The sequence below is a fragment of the Metopolophium dirhodum genome, chromosome 3 (assembly GCF_019925205.1).
Source record: "Metopolophium dirhodum isolate CAU chromosome 3, ASM1992520v1, whole genome shotgun sequence".
Taxonomy (NCBI): Eukaryota; Metazoa; Arthropoda; class Insecta; order Hemiptera; family Aphididae; genus Metopolophium; species Metopolophium dirhodum.
This window is the reverse complement of record NC_083562.1, coordinates 30,454,863-30,482,779: the sequence shown is the minus strand read 5'-3', so window position 1 is coordinate 30,482,779 and position 27,917 is coordinate 30,454,863. Positions and strand designations below refer to the sequence as shown.

The 27,917-nt window shown below is 31.3% G+C and overlaps 1 protein-coding gene across 1 annotated transcript; it reads right to left on the bottom strand.

Annotated features, from left to right (window-relative positions):
* Positions 1–22: 22 nt before the first annotated feature.
* LOC132941461 (uncharacterized) lies at positions 23–27,917 on the bottom strand. The gene is made up of 2 exons (XM_061009524.1): positions 27,505–27,917; positions 23–5,533 (listed from the first exon to the last, which is right to left on the bottom strand). Exon 2 carries the CDS (start codon positions 5,449–5,451, stop codon positions 1,975–1,977), a length of 3,477 nt encoding a protein of 1,158 aa, XP_060865507.1. The 5' UTR covers positions 5,452–5,533; positions 27,505–27,917; the 3' UTR covers positions 23–1,974.

The following is a 27,917-nucleotide window of genomic DNA, read 5'->3' as shown; positions in this document are numbered from 1 at the left end:
CATTTCATATTCGTTCCAATATATAACAACTATCTAAAAATTCTTTTTCAAAATATAAAAAGTACAAATTCGTAAGTTCTAAAATAAAACCAAAAATAATAATTTTCATAAGTAAATAAATAATTATAATATTAATATATATTAAAATATAGTGTAGATGTTAAGAGTTTTAAATAATATTTCTTACAAATTACGACACAAGTACACTACTTAATCATAAATTATTTCAATACTAAAAAAAACTTATTACAGATAGAAATGGTACGCAAAACAATATATAATATATTTATAAATTATGGATATTATATTAATTTTAATCCTTATCTAAAAAACAACTTGTTTATATGATATCTATTAAGTACATACTAATTAATAGATAATATACATATATTGTTTTATATTATATTGCACTCAAAATACTTACAATTATTGCGTCGAATCAAAATAAAATACATACTACTTATTTACTATACTGCTTAATTGCATCCACCGTTCACTGCACAAAAATAATATTTTAACATATAATGTCTTATAATATTATAGATTAATATGTACGATAAATATATTTATTTTACAGTCACAGAGTAGGGCAATATTCAAATACATTTTTATTTAAATAAAATGCTATTTGCATAATTTTTAAACACAATAGTAATCTAATAAAAAATTATTCAAATAATTTTAAAATACAATTAGTTATTTTAGTAAAAAACCAATATTTTTTCGAATAATTTTTTATTCAAATATTTCAAATACATATTTATTTTCGAATAGTTATTTAATTAAACATTTTCCCAACTCTAGCTTTTTACAGACAAATTGCATTAACTTGTAAATACGTGCGAGCGTTTACCTAAACTCGGAGAAACAAATATCTAACTATAAAATAATTTAATAATAAATAATAATAATGACGATGGTAATGAAGCATGGATGTATGTCGACACCCTTATCTAAATGGGTGGTGGATGGCTGTGCCCTGGTGACTGTTAAATATTGACTGGTGGCTTATTTCGTTATAAGATGAACTATAAGGTAATTATCGGTTATCGCGACCGAGACAACATACACAATTTGCTGGTAAACTCAGTAACCTAACCTATAATAAACTGAATATACAGAATATTATGCTGTTATTGTGACTACCCCATGTTAACACTGCGTTGTATGATTATAGAACAATATTGTAATCTAAAAGACAAAATAGGTCTGCTTTACAGAACTTAATACGGAAAACATAATATACAAAAAAAACCATTTACACGTAATATTAATAATAAACACGCATAGGATAGTGTTTTCTACCTATAGATTTACTCGCTTACTTTTTTTTTTACAGAATTGTACATTACATTTTCAAAATATCTGTTTCCAGAGTATAATTTAGATTTGAGACCCACATACTCGTCTTTTGGATAAAATATTATAGTTAATACCATATAATACAATAGTAGGAAAAGTCATAGAACATTTTCTATTCGCGGCAAATCCCAGTGAGGTGAAAATTCGCCCTATAGAAAATCGGTTTGTTCGTGATTCAATCGTAGAAGTACCTTTATCGATTTTATATAATAAAATAATAATATAATAATATGCTTTACGGTTTAAGTCTTGTTGAGCAGACTTAATTGATTTTTATTTGTTTTTTAGATTACAAAATTCAAAAATTGTCTTAAAAACAATTAAAAGCAGCATGGGAACAGTGGTAGTCGAAATTTCGATATTAATATCGGGTTAGCCGGAAAATTGTAGATATAATACAATATGGTTGAGAATCGAGATGACCTTCCAAAATATATTATATTATATGAATTTTATTATTGGTATGAAACAAAATAGATTAAACCATTTATTTTGTCGGAATATATTGAATACTGCACGCAGGCGGTGGTAACATCTTAAACAATTTCGATCCCCCCCCCACCTTACAGAAACGATAGCGTTTGCCGCGCCACTTTAACGCGGCGCGAATCGTCACGGATAGTAGCCTAACGAGTTTTCAATGCCTGATTTGAAAAAGGTTGACAGGACGTCATCGCCGCCGCCGTCGTGGACGGAATGTCGTCTAGCGGTCTGCTTTTTCTGCTGTGGCAGTGCAGGCTGTCGCGCGTGGCCACCGTACTGCACCCGACAGCCGGTCATGTGCACGGCTTCGGAACTATACGACCGCCTGCCCACCGCTACAGACGACGAGGAGGCGGCCAGCGAGCCATCCGGACGGCGGTGATTCTGACGGGTGCCACCGCAGCCACGTGTCTTTCGCGGCCCCGCAGCGCCGTCAGCAGTGGCCGCGAATAGCGCGTAATCGATAGCGCGAAAGTTGTCCGAACCGCTCGAACCGGAACGGCGGTGGTGGTGTTTGGCACCGCGTGATGGTTGCGGCCGACGTTGGTGCACCGCGGACGACGACGAGTACACGGTGGCCGCGGACAAGGACGACGACGGCGACGACGATGAACCAGCCGCCGCGGTCGATTTTGCACCGGCGACGGTTGTGGTGGCGCTCGGACGGGCCCGGTGCGTCATCTGGAGGTATTCGATGCTCTTAGACGGTTCGATTCCGCACTTGCCGCCGCCGGCAGTCGCCGGAGACGATTCGCCGCCCATACCGGGGCCACTATCGTCGTGTCGTTGCTGCAGCAGCATGAGCAGCTCATTCTTTTTCCATGCGGTGCCCGGCGAGTCGGCCCTCGACACGCTCGACTCGGACGCGGCAAACCCGCGGCTCTTGAGCTCATCGAATATGTTCCGCGGGCGCCGCGGACGGCCACAGTAACACTTGTCGCTTTCCGCGCAGCTGTCCGAGTCGCAGCTGCATGACACCAGCGACGTAGTCGGTTCCATAGCGCCGTCACCGCAGCAACTGCACCCGTCGTCGTCAATCGCACCGCCTCCGCTACACTCGGAACAGCTAAAATAACCGCTGGACGCCCGGTGCAGGCAACCGGCCTCGGACGCCGTAGCCGTTCCTCGACCACCGCCGCCACGCTTTTTGGACGTCTTCTTGTAGAGCTGCGGCAGTTGCTGCAGCAGTTGTTGTTGGAGCTGTTGATGTTGTCGTTGCCGCATCGCCGCGGCCGCAAAAAAGTCACTGTCGTCGGAAGTGCTGCAGACGGGTGACGACGACGTGGCCGACATCCGTCGTCCTTTCTTTGCCGACGTGACCACTGACCGTTTGCCCGCTGCGACCCGCCGTTGAAACTTGCGTTCCGGTTTCCGGTCCGCTGGACTGGTGGACGACCCCGCGATAATCGAACACGAACATCGACGTCGCTTTTGTTGTTGTTGTTGATGTTGCTGCACTAATTGATGTTTTTTCCTGGACGCACTGTTCCGGTTTTTGCGCTTGCAAAAATCCGGCAACAATACGGAGCCGATTCGTGACTTGGCCGCCCGAAAGTTGAATGCATCGCGCAGCTTGTCATTGAAACGACGCCCGCGGCCGGCCGCCTGTGTGGCGACCGCTGGACGCCGCTTGTTCCGCTTACGTTTCTGTTCCGTCATTATTGCTTTGGTACGCTGGTACAGCTCGTCTTTGGTAAGCGTCAACGCCAATTTCATTAGAAACTCCTTGTAAATGGGCTTTAAGTCATTGTATGACATACCCTCCACATTGATGATGGCGTTCAATATGTCGTCCATGTTGTTCAGGCCCTCTTGTGCACGCATCTCGTTGAACATGTCAGAGAAGCCCATGACGCCGCTGCCATTGCTTCGGCGGCGGCGCCTGTCTGCCGCAGCCGTCTCGATCCCGCAATCAGCTGCGCGTCTCGAGTACTTAGTGGACGCCAAACCGTTAGAATTCAGAAAACTCCTGCTCCTGGGTATGGCCACTTTGGTGAGTATGTCGCCGCCACCATCCAAACGCTGCTGTCTAGTGCTGCGGGAATGCATGTCTGCCAAGCCCGCAGCACTGCTACTGTTACACACACCCCGCTGAAGCGACGGAGGCTGTTTGACGGTCAACTGGAACGTTTTAGCACCGCTGCACACGTCACCACCGCTGCCGTCGTCTGCTCGAACCGACGTCATCGCCGACGGAACGCTTCTTCCGTCATCGCCGGCCGATGTCGAAGCGCTGACAGACGACGTGGACTTTTTGTTCCTGCGTGGTGGACGAGGCGGTGGTAGGGCGGGTGCTTCCTCCCCTACACCACCACCGGCCACACTCGAACCAGCCGTGCTACTCATGCTCGTGAACCCGTTCCGCTGTCGGATGACCCGCCTTGCCGAGGGAGCGGCCCGTCGTCCGGCCGCCTCACCGGACATTGGCGCGTCCACGTCTACCGCCGCCGCGGCCGAAGACATAGCCGTTACTAGGGCCCCGTATAGGTTGGCTGCCATGAGCAATGCGTCGTTTTCTGTCTCGCACGCAAACCCGTGACATTCAAGCCGCTTGCCGGCCGCGCGCGTGACCACCGCGAAGACAGGCGCGTGGTCGCCGGCTGCGTCCAGCCGGGCCCGGTCGCCGGCGTCCATGTCCCGGAACAGCGGCGCCTTGTCCGATCCATCTGGATCGGCGATCAGCGGCAGGAAAGCGTACTCGTAACCGACGACGGTGGTGGTGGCTTCTCCGACGATTCTCCGTTGCGGTGGTGGCGACCGGCGGCGGCATACATATTTCAGAGCCGCCCACACAGCGATCGATGGGAATGCGTTGGTCCGCTGCTCCGTGTCACCCAACCCGTTCCTGTACCGGATGGTAAGACCGGCTGCAGATATCTCCAACAACCCGGAGAAGTCACGCCGTGCTTCGGCCCGGATCTCGTCGTCGTAATAACCACGCTTCGGGATACCACCGCCGCGGTAATGGTGTTGGTTTTCCCGGTAACCGAAGTACATGTCTCGGACGGGCTTCTGAAGGCCCTCCAACGATGATATCTTGCCCGACAGCCCCGCGCACCCTATGTACTGCACGTGGAATTTGTTGCTACCCGTCTCTGCCGCTACCGCTGAGGAGTCCATCGATACATCAGTGTCGAGTTCCGAGGAACTGATTTCCGCAAACATCTTTTCGATCTTCTCTTGTACCGTATTCTTGTTGTTGTTATTGTTGCCGTTGTTGTTTCTATCGTTGGTGCCGGGGGCATAACCGTAATCAAAATATCCACCACCTACATCCTCGTCGTAGTGGTTCTTGTCGTCGGCCAACGACTGGGTCTGACGGCCAGCGCGGTGGCCGGACGTCCGCTTTGTGTCACCCGCAGCGGAAGCAGTCGTCTTGAACATACTGTCTATTCGTTTCTTTGACGCTATCGAGCTAGTGTCGTCACTGAGCAATGCATCGGACGTGGCCGCCACCGACGCCGAAAAATTTCCGTCCGCGCCACGCAACCGAAAACTTTCCATTTCGGTTTTGATGCTCTCGTAAAAATGATGGCCACCGCCGCCGTTTTGCGGGTAGTTATCCATCGTGTAACTACCGTATTCCTCACACGGGCGCAACACCATATTATCTACTGTCTTGTGGATTTCCTGCTCGTCGTTGTTGTCGATACTTCGCGTTGGCTTCAGCTCGGATTTTGCATTTCACCTGTAAAACCAACAAGATTCTAGTTTATATTATCGAATGGTTATAACATTATATTATCTCTAATTAAGTATTTATAAATATGAGCACTCGGGATACTGGCAGGCCAATAACTATTAAGTAGAGCCCTACTTGGGAATTTTGGGTCCCAGGGCTATTTTTTGGTGGAGCCCCTTCACTTAAAATATAAATTCAGTTTTTTTTGTTATTTTTTTTTAATATTAAATTTATATTTATTAAGATTATAAATACATTTTATACAATAAGCCCATGAGTAATTTTATTCATTGATTTATATAAATAAATCGTATTTATGACTGTATTACAGTAGTATATGGGGCCCTAATTATGTCAGAGCCTGGGGCTACTATAGTCCCCCTAGTTTAGATTGCCGTTATATACCTTATTGGCTACTAGTGTATAACTCGCAACAAAATAGCACAGTGCAATAATTGATATTGAAAAGTGAAAGAACAATCCACATCGATCAATTAAAACAATAAATATAAAACGTTATTTTTATTGAGTGTAATTAAAACAATAAAAAACTTGTTGATGTCCATTTAAAAGTAATTTAATATATTCAGCAGGTATTTATTATAGTACAAAAAAACTTTATTCCTGCGGATTCTATATACTATATAGGTACCTTCCAATCAATAAATTATATTAGTTACTAATTGTCACTTGTATAACCATATATAATAGCATATATAACTTTTCTTTATAGATATTTAATTATCCTATAATAGAGTTTTGCAAAAAAAGTGTAGCATATTAGTGTTATTTATAAATGTATTATGCCGTTCGCAAATTTCCTATATTCCTAAATAAACATATAGGTATAAATTATTTAAAAAATGTAAATCAATTTACACGCCTGTTTTAAATAAAAAAACATTTTGACTGTGCACCGACCTACTTCATTAGTAATTAATAATAATAACGACGGCCATAAATCAAAATGACACACAACACTATAAGTCTACAACACCTTTGTTATTATGATAAACTCTCTATTATTTTAAAAATGTTTTACATATTTTATTTTAAAATATTTTAAATTACAGATATACATTTTCGAGATGCAAAGCGGGATCAGAGTGGTCCAATACTCCGATGGGGGTCTTGACCCCCCTGGGGGTTAGTGAGATATTCGAGCGGAGTTTACTGTAAAAATATTAAAAATTAACTAAATTAAATATAGTATACAACATATAGGTAGGTATATGAAATATGATTATGTCAAATATGATACAATAATATTTTAATTACGTATCTTATTATTAGCGTACCTATACAAAATAGCTGGCTACGAGTTAAACAAATAATATAGTGGATACAGGGCAGTGGACATTGATCTATTTTCTTCTGTTTGTTATAATTATATATTTTATATAACAAAAGGAAACGTTGACACGAGTCTGTGCATTGCTTATAGAAAATACCATTTCGAACGCGTCATGCATTATATTGAATTAATCGAGTCGTTTGATAATAGAGCGCTCGTCGGCCATTATTTTAAGACCATGAAATCAATTTGTCGTCAAAATAAAACCAGGTCTTGATGGCTTCAAATGATATTTGAACGCGTTCTCGTATAAAAACGTACGAATAAAACGCGTTTAAAAGAAAAAAAATCATCACTGCCCTGCACATAATATTTTTGGGTGTAATATATTAAATGCACATTCCGAATGATTATATTATATTTTATATATATTATATCGAATAGCTGCGGGGGTTATGGTTCGAAAACTCGAAACTATTTCCCGAAGATGCATGATTTGAAGTGAACGTTATTTTAGGTATTTTTCTAAAACGTATTATAATATAGTATCTGCGTGTTATAAGAAAATGTATAGCCGTATATTATAGCCTGTATATGTATCTAACAATATAATATGCATTATAATAGCTATTAAAATTGTTCGAGTTAATTTCTAACACACCGTACTTAATTAAGGTTAACAATAATCTCGTGGAATTCTGTGCGAACCATAAGTCGACTTTCCTACTCTAGAATTGAAATAGACAGTTGCCAGTTTTACACGCTCAAATGCGCAATTATTAGGATTTAAAGGTTAATAAATGTATAATACGTGCAACACAAACGCTTTATTGATAGTATAATAACACGAACCTATAATATTATTATTTGAATAATCCCCGTCCCGTGGCGTTTTTCTGTATGATATCAGCCTATACGATATTATTATACGCGCCGATTCCTTCGTTTTTCAATAATTGCAGTTCCTACAGTATAATATTCGTGTTCATATACTAATTATTATGTAGTCCAATTTCGCTTTTGGCCAAGTATATTATGTTTTACAAAAAATAGATTATAATTTATAATAATAATGTAATATAATAACCATACTATATATACTATGTAGAACATAATATTATAAACACGTTGTAACATAATATACACCTCGCCACGGCATGGCTATATATTATAATATAAATATATATTTATGAGACAAGTTTTAAAATACCGACCATTTACCTAATGAATAATATTATAATTTCCCGGACTAATAGAAATATATTTTTTTTAACTTAGAATTATATTAATATAGTTATATAATACCTATACCTAGGTATATTATATTCACCTTATAATTTCTACAGAATATAATTAAATTATTCTGCTATTATAAGACCTACATAATGTATTCCTTATTTTATAATATACTGTGATTTTGAATAAAACACAAGCGTAGAAGATCCTAAGGCGAAGTTTCAAAGAAATTAAGAAATTAAATAAGCACGCCCGCCCTGAAACTCCTATAGCTGCCAGCTGGTATCTATAGCTACTTTTTATTTTTTATTGTATTTTCAACCCAAAAAATATGGTAACACTGAAGTATTAAAAAACCTCAAAAAAAAAACTGACAAAGTTGTCAGTTGTCACTTGTCACTAAGACACTAATCCATATTCTATAGTAAGTCTTAAACTTCACCATAGACTGTATGGCGCAATTATTACGTTATTGTATAAGCCGTGAGGTAGGTAATTGCAGTTTTATAGCAAAAGTATAAACGGTCATTCTTCGCACGTGGGCAGGTCGTTGGAATAACGGGTCATAATGATTATTAATTTGAAATCGGTTACCACGATGGTCGATGATTATCAACTGCAAAGACGCTTAGATGTTTAACTTTAAATATTTTATTTGGCAGCTGTTGAATTTATAATTATTAATTACTTAGTATTTTGTACAAAACGTGTACAACGGTTATAAATGTTATCATAATAGTTATGATTTAATATAAAATGCAATACTACCTATATTAATAATTAATTGTATAAAAAAATACCTATAACATAGTGTTTATTTTTTAGTTAAAAAAAATACAATCTTAAACGGTAATAACATCATATATACATAGCAACATAGGTAGGTACTTGATTGTATAATATACTGATATATTAATTATAGTTTAACGAAAAGCGTTTTACTTAAATAGTAAGACTAGCAAATTAGTATTGTTTCTATAATGATAAAACCTATATTCTACCCTACTACTACGGTAAAAGCAATAATTGAAAATAAAACATTTTCGGGAAAATGAAGTATTGTGTTTTAGTTTTTTTCTAAATGAATAAATATTTCAAGTAGGTATACATTTTTACCAAAATATATAGACAATTCTCCCAGAAATTCCAAAAAGCTGTTAATTTTTGGATGCATAAATAATTTTGACATTTTTCTCAAATAAAGAAGTTATCTATTAATTTTCACTTCAGCATACAGTTGTAAAATATTGCAATGCAGTTCCGTCATCAATATAATTTTCGCATTGCTAGTAGAAAATCCAGATAACTACAGTAACCAAAGAAATAATAAATAAAAAATATATTTATGAATTGTTAATAAATAATATTTTAGATATTGTTTCTGAAGAATGGCTTTATGACAACGAAATTATTATTAATAGGTACCTATCAGTAGGTATAGACACTGTACAATATATACAACTATACTAAAAGAAAATATCTGAGGATTTGTCCCTGCTTAAACTTCATTAAATGTAAGCTGGACAGATTTTTAACAGAGTTATATAGGTTAGGTTAGTTTTGACCAAATAGAAAATACCGGTCTAAAATGGCGCCCAATCATAATAACTATTTTAATTTTTGTAACTAATAGCAACAATATTAAAATTATAAATAATAGTTTTTCGTGAGTCAACTATAGTTATTCAACAAATGTGAATTGAAGAGTAAAAGATAGTTTTTACTGTAAAAATTAAAAAGGTTTTTAATTTCAAAAACGTTGTACCTAATATAGAGAGGACTATGATCGCACCTATAAGCCATCTATAACCGATCTACTGCTATATTATGATGATAATCAAACCCTGAAAACAGTTGGTTATATTGCGACCAGGCGCGGTCGTAAATAACATTCATACTTAATAAATTTACTACTTTTATCAAGATTTTTATACATAAAATAACTCACTTTTAAGTAGAGCACTGTATGTATAATATAGTAGATAGATAATAATAAATAATAATAAATTATCAGCTCATCCGTGTATAACAACTGTTGACCGAGCAGTTTTGTGTTTGAATACAACATTCAATTAGGTACCTAAAACGACCACAACGTGTTAGATCGTCAATGAGTCGTATTTTATCGAATGAAAAGTATCCGAAAAATTAAACGTTCGAACAGTAATCTGTTAAAAAAAATATATTTATAATATACATATATACCACGAATCTGCTAACATCGATCTACGATACAGTACGACAGTATTCGCTCATAAGTTAATGACAGGTATACTGCTATAGTAATATAATAATAATAATAATAAATAAATAAATAAATAATAATAAGTACCAATTCATTTTCATTAATATTATGAAAAATAATATTGGCCGTCTCTGCTCGGAATAATTTTTCATATGCATGTCCACGATTGCTGCTGCAGTGACCTACTCAACACCTACTTTACAGCAGAGCTACTTCCCTGGTTAAAATACCACTTTAATAAACAATAATATAAATGTTTAATAATTTTGTGTCATACACAATTAAATAACCATTAATGTATAGTAAAACGATAAATTAGAAACATTAACTCCGATTACGATAAAAAAAACTAGTTTTTATATTTTAATTATAACTTGCATTGTAAATAGGTGCATTGCAGTTCACGGGTTAAAATCGGATTATTATTGAAGATGGTATTTTTATTGCATATATAATAAGTATAAAAATATATTTTGTGGATCCCGGAAACCTCACTTTCTAAAAGATATTCTGTTCTCGTATTATCCTATATTCCCATTTGTGTCTAATTCCAGTAATCAGTAGTACATAATATAAAATAATTTAACTGTTTTATTATATGCTATTAAACGTAAAAACGGTCAAGGGGCTCATGTGTATATATAAATGTATAAAAAAATACGCTTAAAATATCAAATTTTATAATAATTGAATGTTTTAAAATCTGTATTATAGCGGTTATAATATTATATAGGTACCTATTAAAATACTGTATTATTAAAGAAAAACTTATCACCTATATGTAGAACCAAATCTAAACGAATTGTATTCCAACCGTTACTCTAGAAGATTTAATAATTATTATAACTATTATAATTGGACACAGATAATAAATAATGCATGGTATATACCAAAAACCTAAACCTACTTAAAGATTTTGGCAGGTGTTCTATTACAAATAGTTAATATTGAACATAATTGTAAAATGTTTATATATAATTGAAATATAGACGTTTCAGTTACAGCTTTTAAGTGTTTTATAAGTTATAACAAATAACAATTAACAAAACTTTAACATGTAAACACGTGTAATAAGCACGAAATAATAAATTATCTACCTATATTAATAAAAGGCAATGATTGTGTGTGTAAACGGATCAGCTGAGTCTATCGCACTTATGGTTCTGAAATTTGGTACATAGGTAATCTATACGACTATATCCGAAAATATGCATCTCGTAGACCGTAGTCAAATTTTTTTGTTTGCATAGGGTTGCCATTGATACGGAAAATAAAATAGTTATTATAATGAAACATAATTTAAACCTGTATTTTATATAAAATGTTTTGATAAATGTATAAACTTAAAATGAATCTTGTATTAACTTTTCAAATCTTAGATATAAAAATCAAAATTTTTATGAATTTCTAACTCAAAACAATTTGCAAATTTTTGTAATTTTTACGAATTTTGTCAAAATTTGAACTTCAGACGCTTATAAGAAATTAATGTGGAAGTGGATTTACGCTCAACTTTTTTTTAATTTCCACAAACAACAACTTACGAAGAACCTTATACTACATTTTCAAATTTTTTTATCGACCTTAATAATAAAACTAATAATAATCTACAATTTCATATGCCTATAAATTGCTTGGGTCGACATTTTTTGAAAATGTAATGGCTTATAGAAAATACCAATATAAACATTTAGTAAAAATTTCATGTATCTATTGTAAATTTTTTTAAAACCAAAATCAATTTTGTCAAAAATCGATTTCACGTAAAAATATCCGTTTTTCCTTAATTTTTTTTTCGTTTTTCCCGGCGCTTTTAGAAACTACTGATAATTTTAAATGTTAACCTCCCGAATGTACCAACTAGATAATAATTTCCCATCGGAAAAGATACTAAAGTTAAAAAACGAAGCATTATTTCGACTACTTATCGTGTACCTAGACACAAAAACCAGAATATACTATACAGTATCTCTGATTTCTAGTGTATATAATATTATGTACCTCGGTATTGAGTAAGTCATCACTGCTACGAGTGCTATGAATGTGTTAAATTGTAATATGATCAATCAATCATTGCATGCAAAAAACGATTTGTTAGCCTAGATTTCTCAAGATATTTTGTAATTTATTTAAATTAATTTAAGTAATTTATTTTTATATTAGTAGAATGTACTAAGGTACATTGAACTTGTTCTTAAACCAAAAACATCACATATATTATATTATTAATTATTATTTATTAGGTATAATTTATTATAATATATTGTTGTTATTAACTGTATACCGCATTACTGCATACTGTAGAACGACGTGAATAGGTTCTTACGAGTAATATACTTGTATAAATGTCTTAAAACTAATCTAAATAATTTGAAAATTTAAAAGTGTATAGAAGATAATCAATATCTATATTACCTATCTTTATTATTTATGATAATCGATAATAATCTAGTAAATACTTTACTTTGTGTGCAATGCGTAATTGTGTGTTTAAGGTAATGCACATGATAAATTAATAGATAACTTATCTTTAAAGGTTGCTACACGCTGGGTCAGAACAAGTTATAATTCCGCAGCCATATTATACTTGGCACATTTTAATCTCGTTATATACCCATGTCTAATAATCGAAATCAATAAATCTTATTATTACATTACTTGTATTTAAATAAATAATATTTGTTAGTGTTTGTAAAATATAATGAGTGTTACAAGTATAGTGACAAAGAATACACCGCGATATTCACACTAACTCTTTTGTCAGAAACTGAAAAGAAAGAAAAATATATGATAAAAAGACAGTGAGTTCATGTTTCATAGCATATCCTTTCTACAAGGGAAAAAGAAGCAGGATTCCAGACATTATTTCCACTTTTTAAACAGGACAATAAAAATGTTTACAATACTTTTGGATGAGTTACGAACATTTTTTCCAATTGTTAGAGCATATAAAACTCGATAAGCAAAAAACAAAAACACAAACTTTCGAAAATGTTTACCACCAGACAAATAGTTAGTATTAAAACTGAGGTCACTATTAATTTTAATTGATTACAATATTATAGGTAGTTATATTATTAATTTTAATTTAAAGATATTTAATTTATTTTAATATATTACTTAAAAAACTTAGTAAACTTTGTTATATTATTAGTGCATTAAATCGTATTTTTCTTGTTTTTTTTGTAACATTTAAATTGACGTCCTAGTGATGACAGACAAAAAAACACACCCATCATTGTGAAACTGCAATTAATCACCGCTCCGCTCAGAATCTAAAAAATAGACAAAATTCTGTTATGGTGATTCATATAACTGTTCGGAAACAAAGTTGATTCCAGTGCATTCATCTATACGTATTGGTAGTATAATATTTAAATATACGATACGGACGACGGCGTAATAAATTATAATATCCACAGTAATGAATTAAATTTAAATTATTAATTTCAAATGCAAATATGATTTTATGAAAAATATAATGTGAACTAAACTCTGCATTGTGACTGTATACAATACAAATTATTATGATATGTACGATGTAATATTATCTACAATGTTAAGCAGTGTACATTATGCAACTTATAATATTAGTTGTACTTCCTCGTTTACTCTCTGCAGATTATTTTTGTCGATCACTAGGTATATGCGATGCGAATGAATGCAGAAAAAAACTCTGTTTTACTCATTGCATCAATGCAATAAAAATAATTGTATTATATACTACGAGAAAAAACGGAATACGAGAAAAAAACTGAATACGAGAAAAAACTGAATACCAGAAAAAAATGGAATACGAGAAAAACCTTTTGATGTTATAGGTATTATGAATTAAGTAACCGCCAGAATTTGGTCCGTGAATAACGGTGTGCAGACTACGGAGTCGGGATAAATCCAGTGGTTTATGTAAACGATTCTGTGACCAAAACAATATATTATGTATCGTTGTCATTATTTTTTTTTCTTTATAATACTTACAAAATACATATTTTATATGATTACCGTTACATGACGATTTACAACTATATACTGTAATATATTATATATTTATTTACCATAATATGCAATATCATAATAATAAATATATAATGACTGTTTACATACCTACCTACCTATATAATATATAGTTATAGGACCCTACCATTGTGGTAGTTTCCAATGGATAGTACCTACTTAAAAGTTTAAAGATATATTTATGGTACAGTGTTCAAATTTTTTAAACGATTTTGATTTGTATTAAGTCTACAGTTTAAGTACATACGAATCTACCTAATAGGTATATTAATAAAAAGCACAATACATGTGTGCGTGTGTGTCCACAATCAAGTATGTTGCACTCATGGTTCTGAATTTTAGTACATATAGGTACCTAATCTTATATCTGAGGATATGGACCTCGTAGTCAAATTTTTAAGTTTTGAATTTTAAAGTTCACGAAAATGAATATATTTTTGATTGTATTGCCTCTGGTAAATTGGTTACGAAACGGAAAAATTATAATAACTATATTTTTATTTTCTGTAACCAATGGCAACCCCATAAGTAGATATTATTATAATTAGATAAAATTTTAGACCTGTATTTTATAATTGGTCAAAACCACCCAAATGATGGTGATATTAAAAATATGTATAGTTTACATTAAGACATCTGTAGCGTACCTATGGTAATGTAGCTGATATATCACTTCCCAGACCATTTTTTCACGCAGTTAATTATTGTTAGTACAAAACATACTTTATAATTTTTTAACTACATAATTAGTACTATGTCAATATGTCATCATCAGTTTTACTCATTAGAGATTTACAGGAATGAGGTATCAACAGAGTTGAAAATGTGTAAAAAAAAATGTCATCAAATAATTTGAATTTTAAGACAACATTGGATGATACACTTCCTGTAACGACAGAACGTACGCATTTTCCAGTTTAAAGTTGTTTCAATTTTTAACTCAATTTAATTGTTTACAAAAAATTAATTAATTATTTTTATTTTAGCGTATATGGATTAGCGTATATGTCTATGAATAGACTATTAATTCGTTACATTTCGATGCAATTATTAACAAACTAATTATCTAGCCAAAAAACCAAGGAAACTTGCAGGCATTTTGTTATAATTTTTTTATTTATATATTGTTGCTATTAGTTACAGCAAATAAAATACTTATAATGATTAGATATAAATGTAAGCCTGTGTTTTATATTTGGTAAAAACATCTCAAATAACTGTATTAAAAATATGTGCAGTTTATATATAACGGAGTTAAAGTAAGGGTAAAAATCCACTGGAATTTTATTTGTCACGGGTAACACCCGTATATAATAATTATAATAAGTAATAACATAATATCTATGTATAATCATAAATAAAATATATTAAATGTACTTTTTGTAAAATTAATTTATTTGTATTCCGTATATGTACCTACACTAATTGAACTAGTGTCAATGGATGCCTCCTTCTATCATGTAACCACGCCTAGTATAATGTATAGTATATTAAGATTATCTAATTTGCTTATTGTATCATTTTGATTTTTGAATACAGATTGTAAATGTTTCTATTTTTCTAATAAAAAAAAGTTTCCTTCGTGATTAAGATTTCTACTGCAGGTACATATTTTTGTTTGATATAAGAAGTTCAAAATACTATACTTACTGTAGATTATAGGCATGTATAATGTCCAGACACCTAACTGCTTTCAGTCAATTGTGTCTTTTAAATAGAAAATAGTTCAATCGAATGTATTATAAAATTTATTAAAATGATCACTATGCTTCCCGCGAAATAAAATCCTGACTTATTGCTATCCTTGATTTAGTATTATAGAATTATTTGAATTTTCATGCACTTTTAAAATATTTGAAACCTGATTTATTTTTATTAACGATTCGTGTATAATAAATATGTCACATTCCTATATTCGTTTTTATTTCGATGATAATGAATTTAAAATCTTTTGCAAATAAAGCTCATCCTGATTCCTCGTGACAGCAACACTGACAAGATGATCGTTAAAATGTCAAAATATGCTGTACGACGTATAAATGTATAGTGTAATAACCCAAAATGATTATAGTACCTACCTAGGTATAATTGGACCTGGCCGGAATATGTGACAGTCGTCAAAAAAAAAAAATTGATAGTCTACTACTATAATACCACTCTACTGTATAGTGTGTATTTATTTCTCGACATGTTTCCCGATCATTTTACAGTCATTTTCATAGTGATGTATAGCTCATTAACTGTGGTAATATTACTATTACTTATTACGTTTACAAAATGTTTATGAATTCAGCGTTTTCATATACGACACACGATATGTGACCATATTATTATTATTATATTAACCAATTTGTTATTCGAGACCACTTTATACAATAAACATACAACGTAAACGCGTAAGTATAGGCAGATAATATTATATATATTATGTTATTTGGTTGTTATACTATGCGTGTCAACAAAAAAATAAAAAAAAATAAAAAACCCACTTATTGTAACCGAGAAATATTAAACATTTTCCACGGCCTTGTCTCCGATATCGATGCAGCTGTACATCATTATTATATCTACGGACATTGGACACAAACAAAGTTACGTTATGGAGTAGTCGTATCATACATATATATATATATATATTTATAGTTATCATATAAATACGACATTATTCATATACACACACTATTTACATACCTACCTTATTTGATAAACGGTGGATTTTTTCTCATTTCAGAGGGAAACAATTTCTGAAACCACCGCGTCGGTATATTATTATAATGCACCGTTTTTACCTGTGAAATAACATGGTCGTGTATAATAATTTTATACATAGGAAAATATTTTGACCATGCATCATCTTGAGAACATCGGGAAAATCGAACTAATTGGCCGTGAGTAAATGGGTGGGCACCCGTGCAAATAGACTGGCTGTGTTCGTTGATATTATATTGTTATATAAATATATAATATACTGTGTGTATAATGTAAATTGTGTTAGTCTTGCACTCTTGCTTATGCTGTACAACGTTTTTTCTCTGTCTCCTCTCCTTATTTCCGTGTATTTTGCTGGCTCAACCTTTGATCCTTTATCGGCTTTATCAATGATGTAGTTATTGAAATTCTAATTTTTGGAATTTTTCAGTATACCTTAAGGCTTAAGACAATAAGACCATATTATTTTCAGATACATACTTCGATTTTTCTGAAACAACATTTAATGAGTGCCCTGTGTCAATATAATATTTATTTTTTTTTTTTCAAATGAGAACCAATCTTTTTAAAGTAAATTGTTATTCAAACAATTTTTTTGTAAGTGTCGATGTAATTATAATTCGAAATACGAAAGCAATTAATTTCTGAGTTAATAAACTTGATGCACCTATATAGTGCCTAATGCCTATAGTACCTACCAGCTATAAGAATAATGTAGGTACAAACTCGTCAATAACAAATTGTTTAACATCAAACAAAATATAGGAACCAGCTATTCTATATAATGTGACAATATTATTATCATATACATATGACTGTACAATATGTAATATTAAATCTAGTATTATTAAACCTATACTCAGTGGCTTAGCCAAGGGGGGTTTGGATCTCCACCCCCTCCCCTATTGACATTTCTCCCTAATGAGTAATAAACTAAAAAAGGTGGATAAGTGGATGTCGCTCTGTTGTACAGTAGGTTACAAGTGGGTCACTGTAATGGATGGTGTTAAATTTGAATTCAATGATATAATATCATTGTATAAGAAAAACGATTCTGAGCGAAAACGGTCAGTCAGCCTATGATTTTACCAAGTATATTTGATGATATTATTGGGAATAAAGTAATTTATATATAACCTATTTACGTGGAGCCTTGTTTTAAATTTTCAATCCTTAGCCATAAAAGTTAAAAATTTATAAATTTATAAATTTATAAATTTTTAACCACAAAATAATTAATAAATTATAAATTTGATAAATGTTGTCAAAATTTGAATTTTAAATGCTTATAAAAAAAAATTGTGCCTGTGTATTTTTAATATTTTCCAACTGCTATCATAACATTATATCAGGAGCCTTGCATTAAATTTTTACGCTTTTTTACCCAACAAATAAAATTTTATTGATATTTATAGAAAAAAAACTAAAAAAATTGAAAACTGACAATGGCCGTAAACAGCTCAAAAAGAGTTAAAATATTTTGTAAATTTTATGGTGTATAGAAAATGCTAATATAAACATTCAGTCAAAATTTCATGTCCCTACGGTCATTTGTTTTAGAGTTACACCAAAAACCAAAATCGATTTTCTCGAAAACAGATTTTGCGTAAAAATTCCCGTTTTTCCTTAATTTTTCTTTTGTTTTTCACGTCACTTGTGAAAACTACTGGGAAATTTTTACTTTTGACCCCTTAAAGTACCAACTAGATTCACTTTCCTATCAGAAAAGTTACTATTGAAGAAAATCCAAGCACTTTTACTGTCCTAAAAGGTGATGACAGACACAAAAATAAAAAAAAAAATAAAAAAAAAAAACACACATCATTGTAAAATCAATAAATTCATCGCTTCGCTCAGAATCTAAAAAATAAAAAAAAAAACACACATCATTGTAAAATCAATACATTCATCGCTTCGCTCAGAATCTAAAAGTAATTTATATACGAAAACTGTAAAAACTTGGTTTAATTTATATTTAATCCCTCCCCCCTCATTTCGTAAGCCTGGCTACGCCACTGCCTATACACAGCAATTTTATAAATAATAAAATGCTTGCATTATATTAATTAAGTACTATTTATTATTATTGAATTTTAAAATCATCATAGCCCCCTTATATTTAAACCTGGAACCGTGGATCTTAGTATACTCTATACACAGGGTTAAACAACCCTCCCCCCTCCCACAGCTACACCACTCCTTGCACCGTTGTAGACTATGACTTTAGATAGTTTCCGATATAGCTTTGACAAAATTATTATTCTCCGCGCTCATATTATAAACGATAAATCGTTATAGTTATTATTATCTTATTGGTATATAATACCATTGAGTATAGGTACCCATATTAAACTGTAGTTCAATATAAGCCCAATGATAATAATATATACAAATATTCGACAATATAAGCGTTCTTACATTTTACACAAATACATACACAAAGTGCACGTGACTTACTATTAAAATATACTAAAAAGTAATAAGTAATAATAAACATCACAAAAAATGTTCAATTAATATTATTTGTTTAATTGAAATTATCGCATGGTCGATTTAACAAGTAAGTGCTTACCTAATTCTCAATTAGAAAATATGAAAAATAAAATACGAGATTATAGGTAGGTACTGATGATTTTGTACGAGTATACAATATTTAACGAGAACACTATTTTCTTGTTTAAAAATAAGAACGCATAGCCGCATATATATAGTAGGTATTATAATTATATTTGAATAATACACTTTTATAGGTTAACGAGGTACGAATTACGATGACAATTTGTTAAATATCCTACAGTGCTTGTAGAGTGGTGACATTGAGAGCAAATAGAATTAAGAAACGGCCGGTGAATTGACACTGCGCTAATTATGTCAAGTAATTTACCATAAAATGGCGTATTGGTCGAAAGGAGATTTGACTCAACCGGTGGCGGCGGTCAGCAGCCTTCTATCGAGATCATCTACCGTGGAGACGACACTTAAGGTCATGGTACAGTGATATTTGTCTAAATTGTGGTTGCATACCACTAAGTGTTACTGCTCTTTACATTTATTTCGAAGAAGACACAGCTAAAATATACCAGTTCTTGAATTTGAACATTTTTATTTTACTTTATAAAATACCTTTCAAACATGTCGATATTTATCACCATAATTTAAGGGCGTGGGCGTGTGACTCATGGGAGTCAAATGACAGTAGCCTGTATCAGTGATACTGATCAATAATCACACAACTGATGAACTAGAAGGACTTAGATAATTAGAATTTAGAAAGTACATATACAAATAAATCACCGTAGTCTAATAATATTAGTCTATATTATATTATATAGACTAATAAATAAATTATCAGGCTTAAAAGAAGATCGTGTGGTCTGCTTAATAACTACCTACACCTTATAATTATTATTATAATTATGCCCAATCAAATGAACTAAAAATTATATACACATTGATGACAGTGATTGATATAATGATATTATTCATTATTATTTATAATAAATACCTACTATAGCATGGTACTATATAATATATAACGTATGTCGTATATGTATACAGTTTTGTTTATATATGTTACATTTACATAATATTATTATGTACCTATAAATTATATGATTATACATAGGTGAATAGCCCAATAGGTACAAATAGTTAGGTTAGGTTTTTTGGTTAGAGTAGAGACTTGACTTTCCCCCCTTATATTAGTTTAAAAAAACGTGGGGTGTAACCCATCACACCCCAAACTATATTGTAGTTATCGACATGACGACGTACAAATAAAAATTATTATTTACATAATTTTTCACTTACATTTTATATCTAATACCCCTATGCACATTTTAAAATTTTAAAAATTTTTTTCAACTTTATCTATCGGGTATTTAGATTTAATTTCAAAGTTGTAAAAAAAATTATATAGTAGTATTAAATTAATATGTACCTATACTTGATTTGGTTGGTAGCCGGTAGGTCTAAGTGACTAAGTCCCTCTCCCCACAATTGGTTCCAATATGTACCTATGTTAGGCACTATACTCAAATTTCAACCATAGTCCACAATAAATAACATTTTTTTTTTTGTGAGGGGGAGGTAACGACTTTTCATACTAGATACATTTTTTAGTAAATGGACATAGAGAAAAAGTATCGTGTAGGAGGTTATTACGAAGTTTGTTTATTTATTATTATTTGTCTTTCCGCCGTAATCGCATATTCCCATGTACGCATATATAGTATCTACATACAATGTACCAAGACCAGCTAAACTACCATAATACCATATTATACATACCGGATTTTCATTTGTATACCTTTTATACCGGTATAATAATATTATTATTACTATTATAGGTACAAGGTATAGACGTACAGAGTGACACATACACATGCGTTCATTTGATATAGCCTAGAGCACTAACGGTACACATCACACGTATCATCATCGCCGTCGTAATATATAACTATATACAGTATACGTAGAGGCAATTTTATTCCGCGAAATTACCTGTATTGCAGCTGTTTGGACCATCAGCAGACTTGTAAAGTATTTGAGTAAATGTATTTAAATACATTTATTATATTAAGAATACTTTTTTAAATAGGCACTTTTAAAACTAATTATTTTAAGTAGGTAGGCACTGTGGTTAAAGTATTTGTGTTTGAAAATCAAATACTTTTATATACCTAAATACTTTAAAAATTCAAAAGATTTATTAGTCACATTTCAGATTGTTTTTTTAATACCTACCTAATAATTATATTATTTTATTTAAAATTGAAATTAAATTATTAAACATTTATTTGAATATAAATTATTTATTTTATATTTCATTAGCTAATTAATTATTGTTTAATTAACTATAAAGGATTTTAGAACTAAAATATAAATATTTTTATTTATTTTCATTGTTTAGTATTAATGGAGTATTGGAGTACGTAGTACGAAGTTCTTATAATATGTAAATGTGACATTACAACTTTAAATTAGTAATTACTATATAATTACAAAATCATATTTCTTACCTACACTATTGTACATTCAAATAAGTAAAAATTAAAAAAGTATTTAAAAGTATTTTCTTAAAAGTATTTGAAATGTATTATAAATATTTTCTGAGCGGATGTAGGTATTTGTATAATTTGTAACCGTGTTTAAATACGATTTTAAAAGTAATTTTACAAGACAGCGGTATTTACGGTACCTATATGACCGTTTATGCGCTTTTATCCTGTATGAATGTATGACAAATTGATATTAATATAAATAATATATTATGAATAGTAGTACGCGTATATTATAGTACTTGCCCAAAGCAAACTATACCAGTATACCCATGTTTAATGGTAACAAACAGTAAACTTACAGCACCTGTACAGGGACTAAGCTAATAATAATATGATATTATTATACTGTATGATGTGAGTTGTAACCAGTATTGGAACCACTGGATTTCGGGACAAGTCACTGCAGTAGTTGTAGGCAATATATTTTACGTGTTTAATTATACATCCAGGTATAGTATAATACTGTTTTCAATGGTCCAGATGATTCGAATGTGGGTCACTGGGGTTATACACTTATACGAGTTTATTTAGATATAATACGCATGTTAATGCGGTAGTCTACATAAATTAAATTGGACAGAACACGACGTAGCCGGTATCTATATATATATATATATATACATTCTATTCTATATATAAGACGTTATTTTCAACAACAAACACGCGGAAATATATTATAAATTATAATGGCATTACAAACTTAATATACCCCGACGGCTCCAGCTTAATTTTAACAACCGGTCGTCACGACATTCCTTCGAACCAAACTTCAAACAAATAATTGAAATAATATTGCATTGACTTCTTCGAGTAAAATTATAATATTCGTCTATAATTTCCCGTGCACCGACAATTTTTTATGTGCCGTAGTATTTTAATTATAATAATATAATATGTCAATATATAACTATAACTATAATATAACTATACTTTTTTTTATATTAGGTAACTATATAAGACTCATCATTCCAGACGTCTCTTATTCAAAACAGGTTTTATTTTTTTACTTTCGACTCCAATTAAAACATCTATGTTATTGTTTTTCCCAAAATACCGTCGCTGACCGCTGGTAACCAAATGTTAATCGGTATTTGGTATTTTTTTGGTTTATTAAATGAGAGGGTTTTATTAATTGAACTTTGCACTTTGAGAGCTCTGAATAGTCTCCTCAATAACTGACTGACAATCAATAATCAATTATAATGGCAATGATATAATAATATTATGTCCTTTACTTTTTTTTGTTTTGATTCAACTGTTATTATAATTTATAATTATACCTACATCGTATCTTTAAACAATACGTCATTATACTGAAAAATACATCATGTAGTAATAACTATACATTCATAATGTATAGTTATTTTGAAGTTCAGTTGGTTTCAATGTATAGGTAGCCTGCAAAGTGCACGTAGGTATCATGGGCGTAGCTAGACCAATATTTTCGGGGAAAAATTGTGAAGAATTTCCAGACCCCCTTCCTTTGCAGTGTATATAATATATTAACAATAAGTTCAAATGCATATTTATATACTGTATATAATATGAGTAAAACAGTTACAGCTCAACAAAATAAAATTCTCACAACTATTTTAATATAAAAATTATTTTCCTGCCAGTAAATTATATTTTATTTAAACTACTGCTAGTTCATGACAACAGGGTCCACTCTCTCGATTATTCAATATTAATCAATAATACCATTCCAATTATATTCATTAAGTTAAGGACTTTTTAAGTCGGGCTGATTTGAACTAGAAGTAGAAGATAGCTTAAAACTAGGAGCCTATAGATAACGCATTGTCAATTTTTTTCAGAATTTGTTTTGTTTTTTTGAAAACACTACCTATACATATTAATATCTTATTAGTTATTATTGTTTTAAATTATTCACTATAGAACATAAAGGTAATAGATAATATTGGTAGAAATATAAAAATAAAAGTATTAAATATAATAAAAAAAAACCACAATTTAACAGGTAATTTGTGTATTCAAAATTTGTGTAATATAACTTATTAGTTATTATGAATTTATAACATGGAAACATTGTAAACAATTCGCTTGCAATCCTAGACTATATACTGGACATAATTTGGGTAGATACCTATTACAATAATACCTATTTTCTAATAAAATTCATCAAAGTCAATTGCCATTGAATATAATTTTATCTCTTCATTTGAATTGCCTATAACCTTTGAACTACTCAACTACCTAATTATGAAATTAATTTTGTCTAAATCCTATTTCTCCACAAAAGTACTTTTTATTTAAATTTATAATAAATATACCAAGCTCTATAAAACTGCATATGGATTATGGCAGGTTTATTATGTAAACCGCATGTATATTTGTGTGTTGGACTAACCCGATAATTTTCGAGTAGAACATGCAAAATATAATATAGGTTAAATATTTTTTATTAACTGTTATTTTTAATATAATGACTTGAGTTTATAAGATAATGAGTTTAAATAACACGTTGATATTAAAACGATGATACTTCAACTCTATTAAAAGTGTTAGGTGGCCAAACGAAGATTAGATGTTTTTCGGTAGTATAAGTATAACGGTCTAATTACATCTTATAGCCGTACCTCATATACGGCGACAAAACTACATTATTACAGTAGGTACGAAATACACTATATATACTATATTATACTGTATAATTTAGACGACAAGGTATAAAGTAACTCACGGTGTTACGTATATTATTTGCTCGACATAATAATAATTGATATCACTTTCGTAATTGATCTATTTAATTATATATAATATGATCTTTAACTGTTTAATAGGTTTTATAGGCACGTAAGTTACCTATACATGCAATATAAATTCTACCATTCAAAAGATTTTTATGATCAATAGTCAATACCATGATACACACGGAGTTTGTCGTTTGCGCATCATTAGTACCTCAGGTAAGAAATTTGGTAGGTCGTTTGCGCATCGCAAATTTTAACAATAGAAAGGTACCTACTACCTTTTACCTATCTACCTATTAGTGATATGACCGGATATATTGGTGAGATAATAATATATATAACTGATAAATGATCATTTATAAGCGTATCAACCACGGTTGTAGATTTATACGAAAAATGATTAAATAATATTATATATTTTTTTTTTTTTTGGTAAATGTGAATATTAATTTTTTAATTTTTTTTTTAAATATGAATTATGAATATTGACGATTAGTTTCGTAAGTGTAAATAAAACCTGGTATACGTAATTTGGAATGCGCAATCGGCCTATTAAAAGGTTATTTGTAACAATAGCTAGGGAAAACACCCTATGCCTTTTTAACAATAGCTATGCGCAAACGGCCTATATAAAGATTTTTTTAACAATAGCAATCGGAAAACACCCTATGCCTTTTTTAACAATAGTGATGCGCAAACGGCCTACAAAAAAGGTCATTCATTACAATAGCGATGCGCAAACGTCCTACGCCCGATACACATATCGTATATTTGACATATTATCTAACAACACCGATGTCATACCTCTACTGTAATATATTCAAAAGTTAGAATTTGGATAAAAAAACATTAGGTAAACCTATTGAGCTGTCTATAAAACATATATATACATTTAGTGTTCAACAAATTAAATAACATAATATTTATAAAGCTTTTGTCAAATTTATTTTTAATGCTTGTTCATATGCCTATATCCATATATTATAGGATATAATCACTTTAATTTAAAGGTACCTATATTAGAATACGAACTTAGGTATGATAATTTTATTAAATTAATTAATCCTTATACTTTAAAGGCGTTTAACGTTTAAGTTTAAATAATTATCTTCTAATGATAAAATACTATATAAATTATTTTACTAGGTACCTATGTATGTATCTATATGGTCATCGACAACATAAATTCATAAGAAAAATAAGATTAATCAAGACTAGGAAATGTGAATTATTAAAGAAACGCCCTTTTATAGGTTTTTAGTATTTAAGATTTATAGTGGTTTGGAAGATGGAGGCTATGATAATAATTTGAACATTTTACTTACCAATATTAATCCATCAATATTTTATAATTTTTAAAAACTATCTGAGTATAATACATTTTAGATCCGCAATATTTTATCCACTTTCTATTTTTGTAAAACAATTTTTAAGGAATATTATCAATAGTATATATATATTAATAAATTAGTAACAACTTGTTAGAATTTTGATTTAGATACATCAATATTTTCAATAAATCATCTGTTTAACAATTTACATTTTACAGTAAAAAAGTTGTTTCTCGTTTGGAAAATAAACAAGTTTATATTTCCATAGAACACTCCTTGAATGGTATAAAACTTTAAGGTTAAACAGTTTGAAATATGGTCCTTAATAGTATACATACAATTCAAAATATCTGAACGTTATGGTGAACCACTCTGTACTTATATAGGCTTACGAAATGCTGGGAGTTAGGCACCTGTCATGTACAAAGAAAAACATTTCTAGGGAGGCGGGATTATAAATATAATCAATATAAATTAAAAATCTAAAATTGTAATGGTTGTTATACTTTTTTTAAAATTTAAATAGGTCTTGAGATCATATTATAATAAATATTATACTAGAATAATCAAAAATACTCATAAAATCATATTATATATTTTAGTTTTATATAGATCGCTCGATCCAATTATTAAATATACATATATAGAACTTATTTTACAGGTCATAAAAATTAAATTTGAAAATAAGGTAAATATTAATCATCATAAGTTAATATAGGTATATAAGTTATCTATAATAATTAATAAAAAATATTATATTAAGTATCATATTGTATTATTACAGTATTTATATTTTATATATACATCAATAATTTTATATCTATCCTATATTAATAACTATATAATTTTAAAAATGTAGGTTTAGTGTAGGTATGTACCTATACTCATTATAATGAAAGTATTAATATAATTATTCTTAATAATTATTAGAAACCGTTTAAAATTGTTAAAAGTTATATTTATATATATTAATTAACTATATAAATATAATATATTTAATATTAGGTAAATTAATGTTTATAATTGTTTTAGTAAAATTATCAAAATTAGAAGTCATGCTTAAAAGAAAATTGATTTATTGGAAGTAAGAAACTATGAATAACATATAATATTTTAGTGTTATTTTGCTAATAAATTATATTATAAACTATTATTGTATCATATTTTAATATTATGTATAGCCGTATTGGTCTTGGTGTCCTGTTTCAATTTTCAAATGTGTTTATTCCTTATAAATTAAACAATATTATATGATTTATATCATACATCGTATTATATTATTATATATATACATTAACGGTACAACTGTATAAGTGTTGTGACTTGTGGTACATAAAGATAAAATAAAACTCGTCCTCGACTCGCACTTACCTATAACGTGTGGACGGTGTAGGGTAGCTGCGCCGGCGGTGAATCGCAACAGTCATCGTCTCCGGTCAATGGTATCACACACACACATAATATTATATTAATAATATTATATTGAATTATATTATTATGTTATATCGATGATAAATAAATAACCGTTCATCGGACGCGCCTGTTGATCTCGGATGGAACACTGATGCGTATTATATTATTATTATTTTTTATTTTTAATTTTCACTACACGAGATATATATAAATGATATAATATGTTTACGTATGCCTTAAAACATATTATACATATTATTATATTAATAAAACCGGACACGACTGCGACCGTCGACGCCGATCTATCTAACGTTTACGCTCCGACTGACACAACCGGTCCGCACCACAGACGCATCGCGTTTACAGATTTT

Coding starts and splice junctions, on each gene's coding strand:
- LOC132941461 (XM_061009524.1), bottom strand. CDS start 5,451: ATGGTGTTGCGCCCGTGTGAGGAATACGGTAGTTACACGATGGATAAC.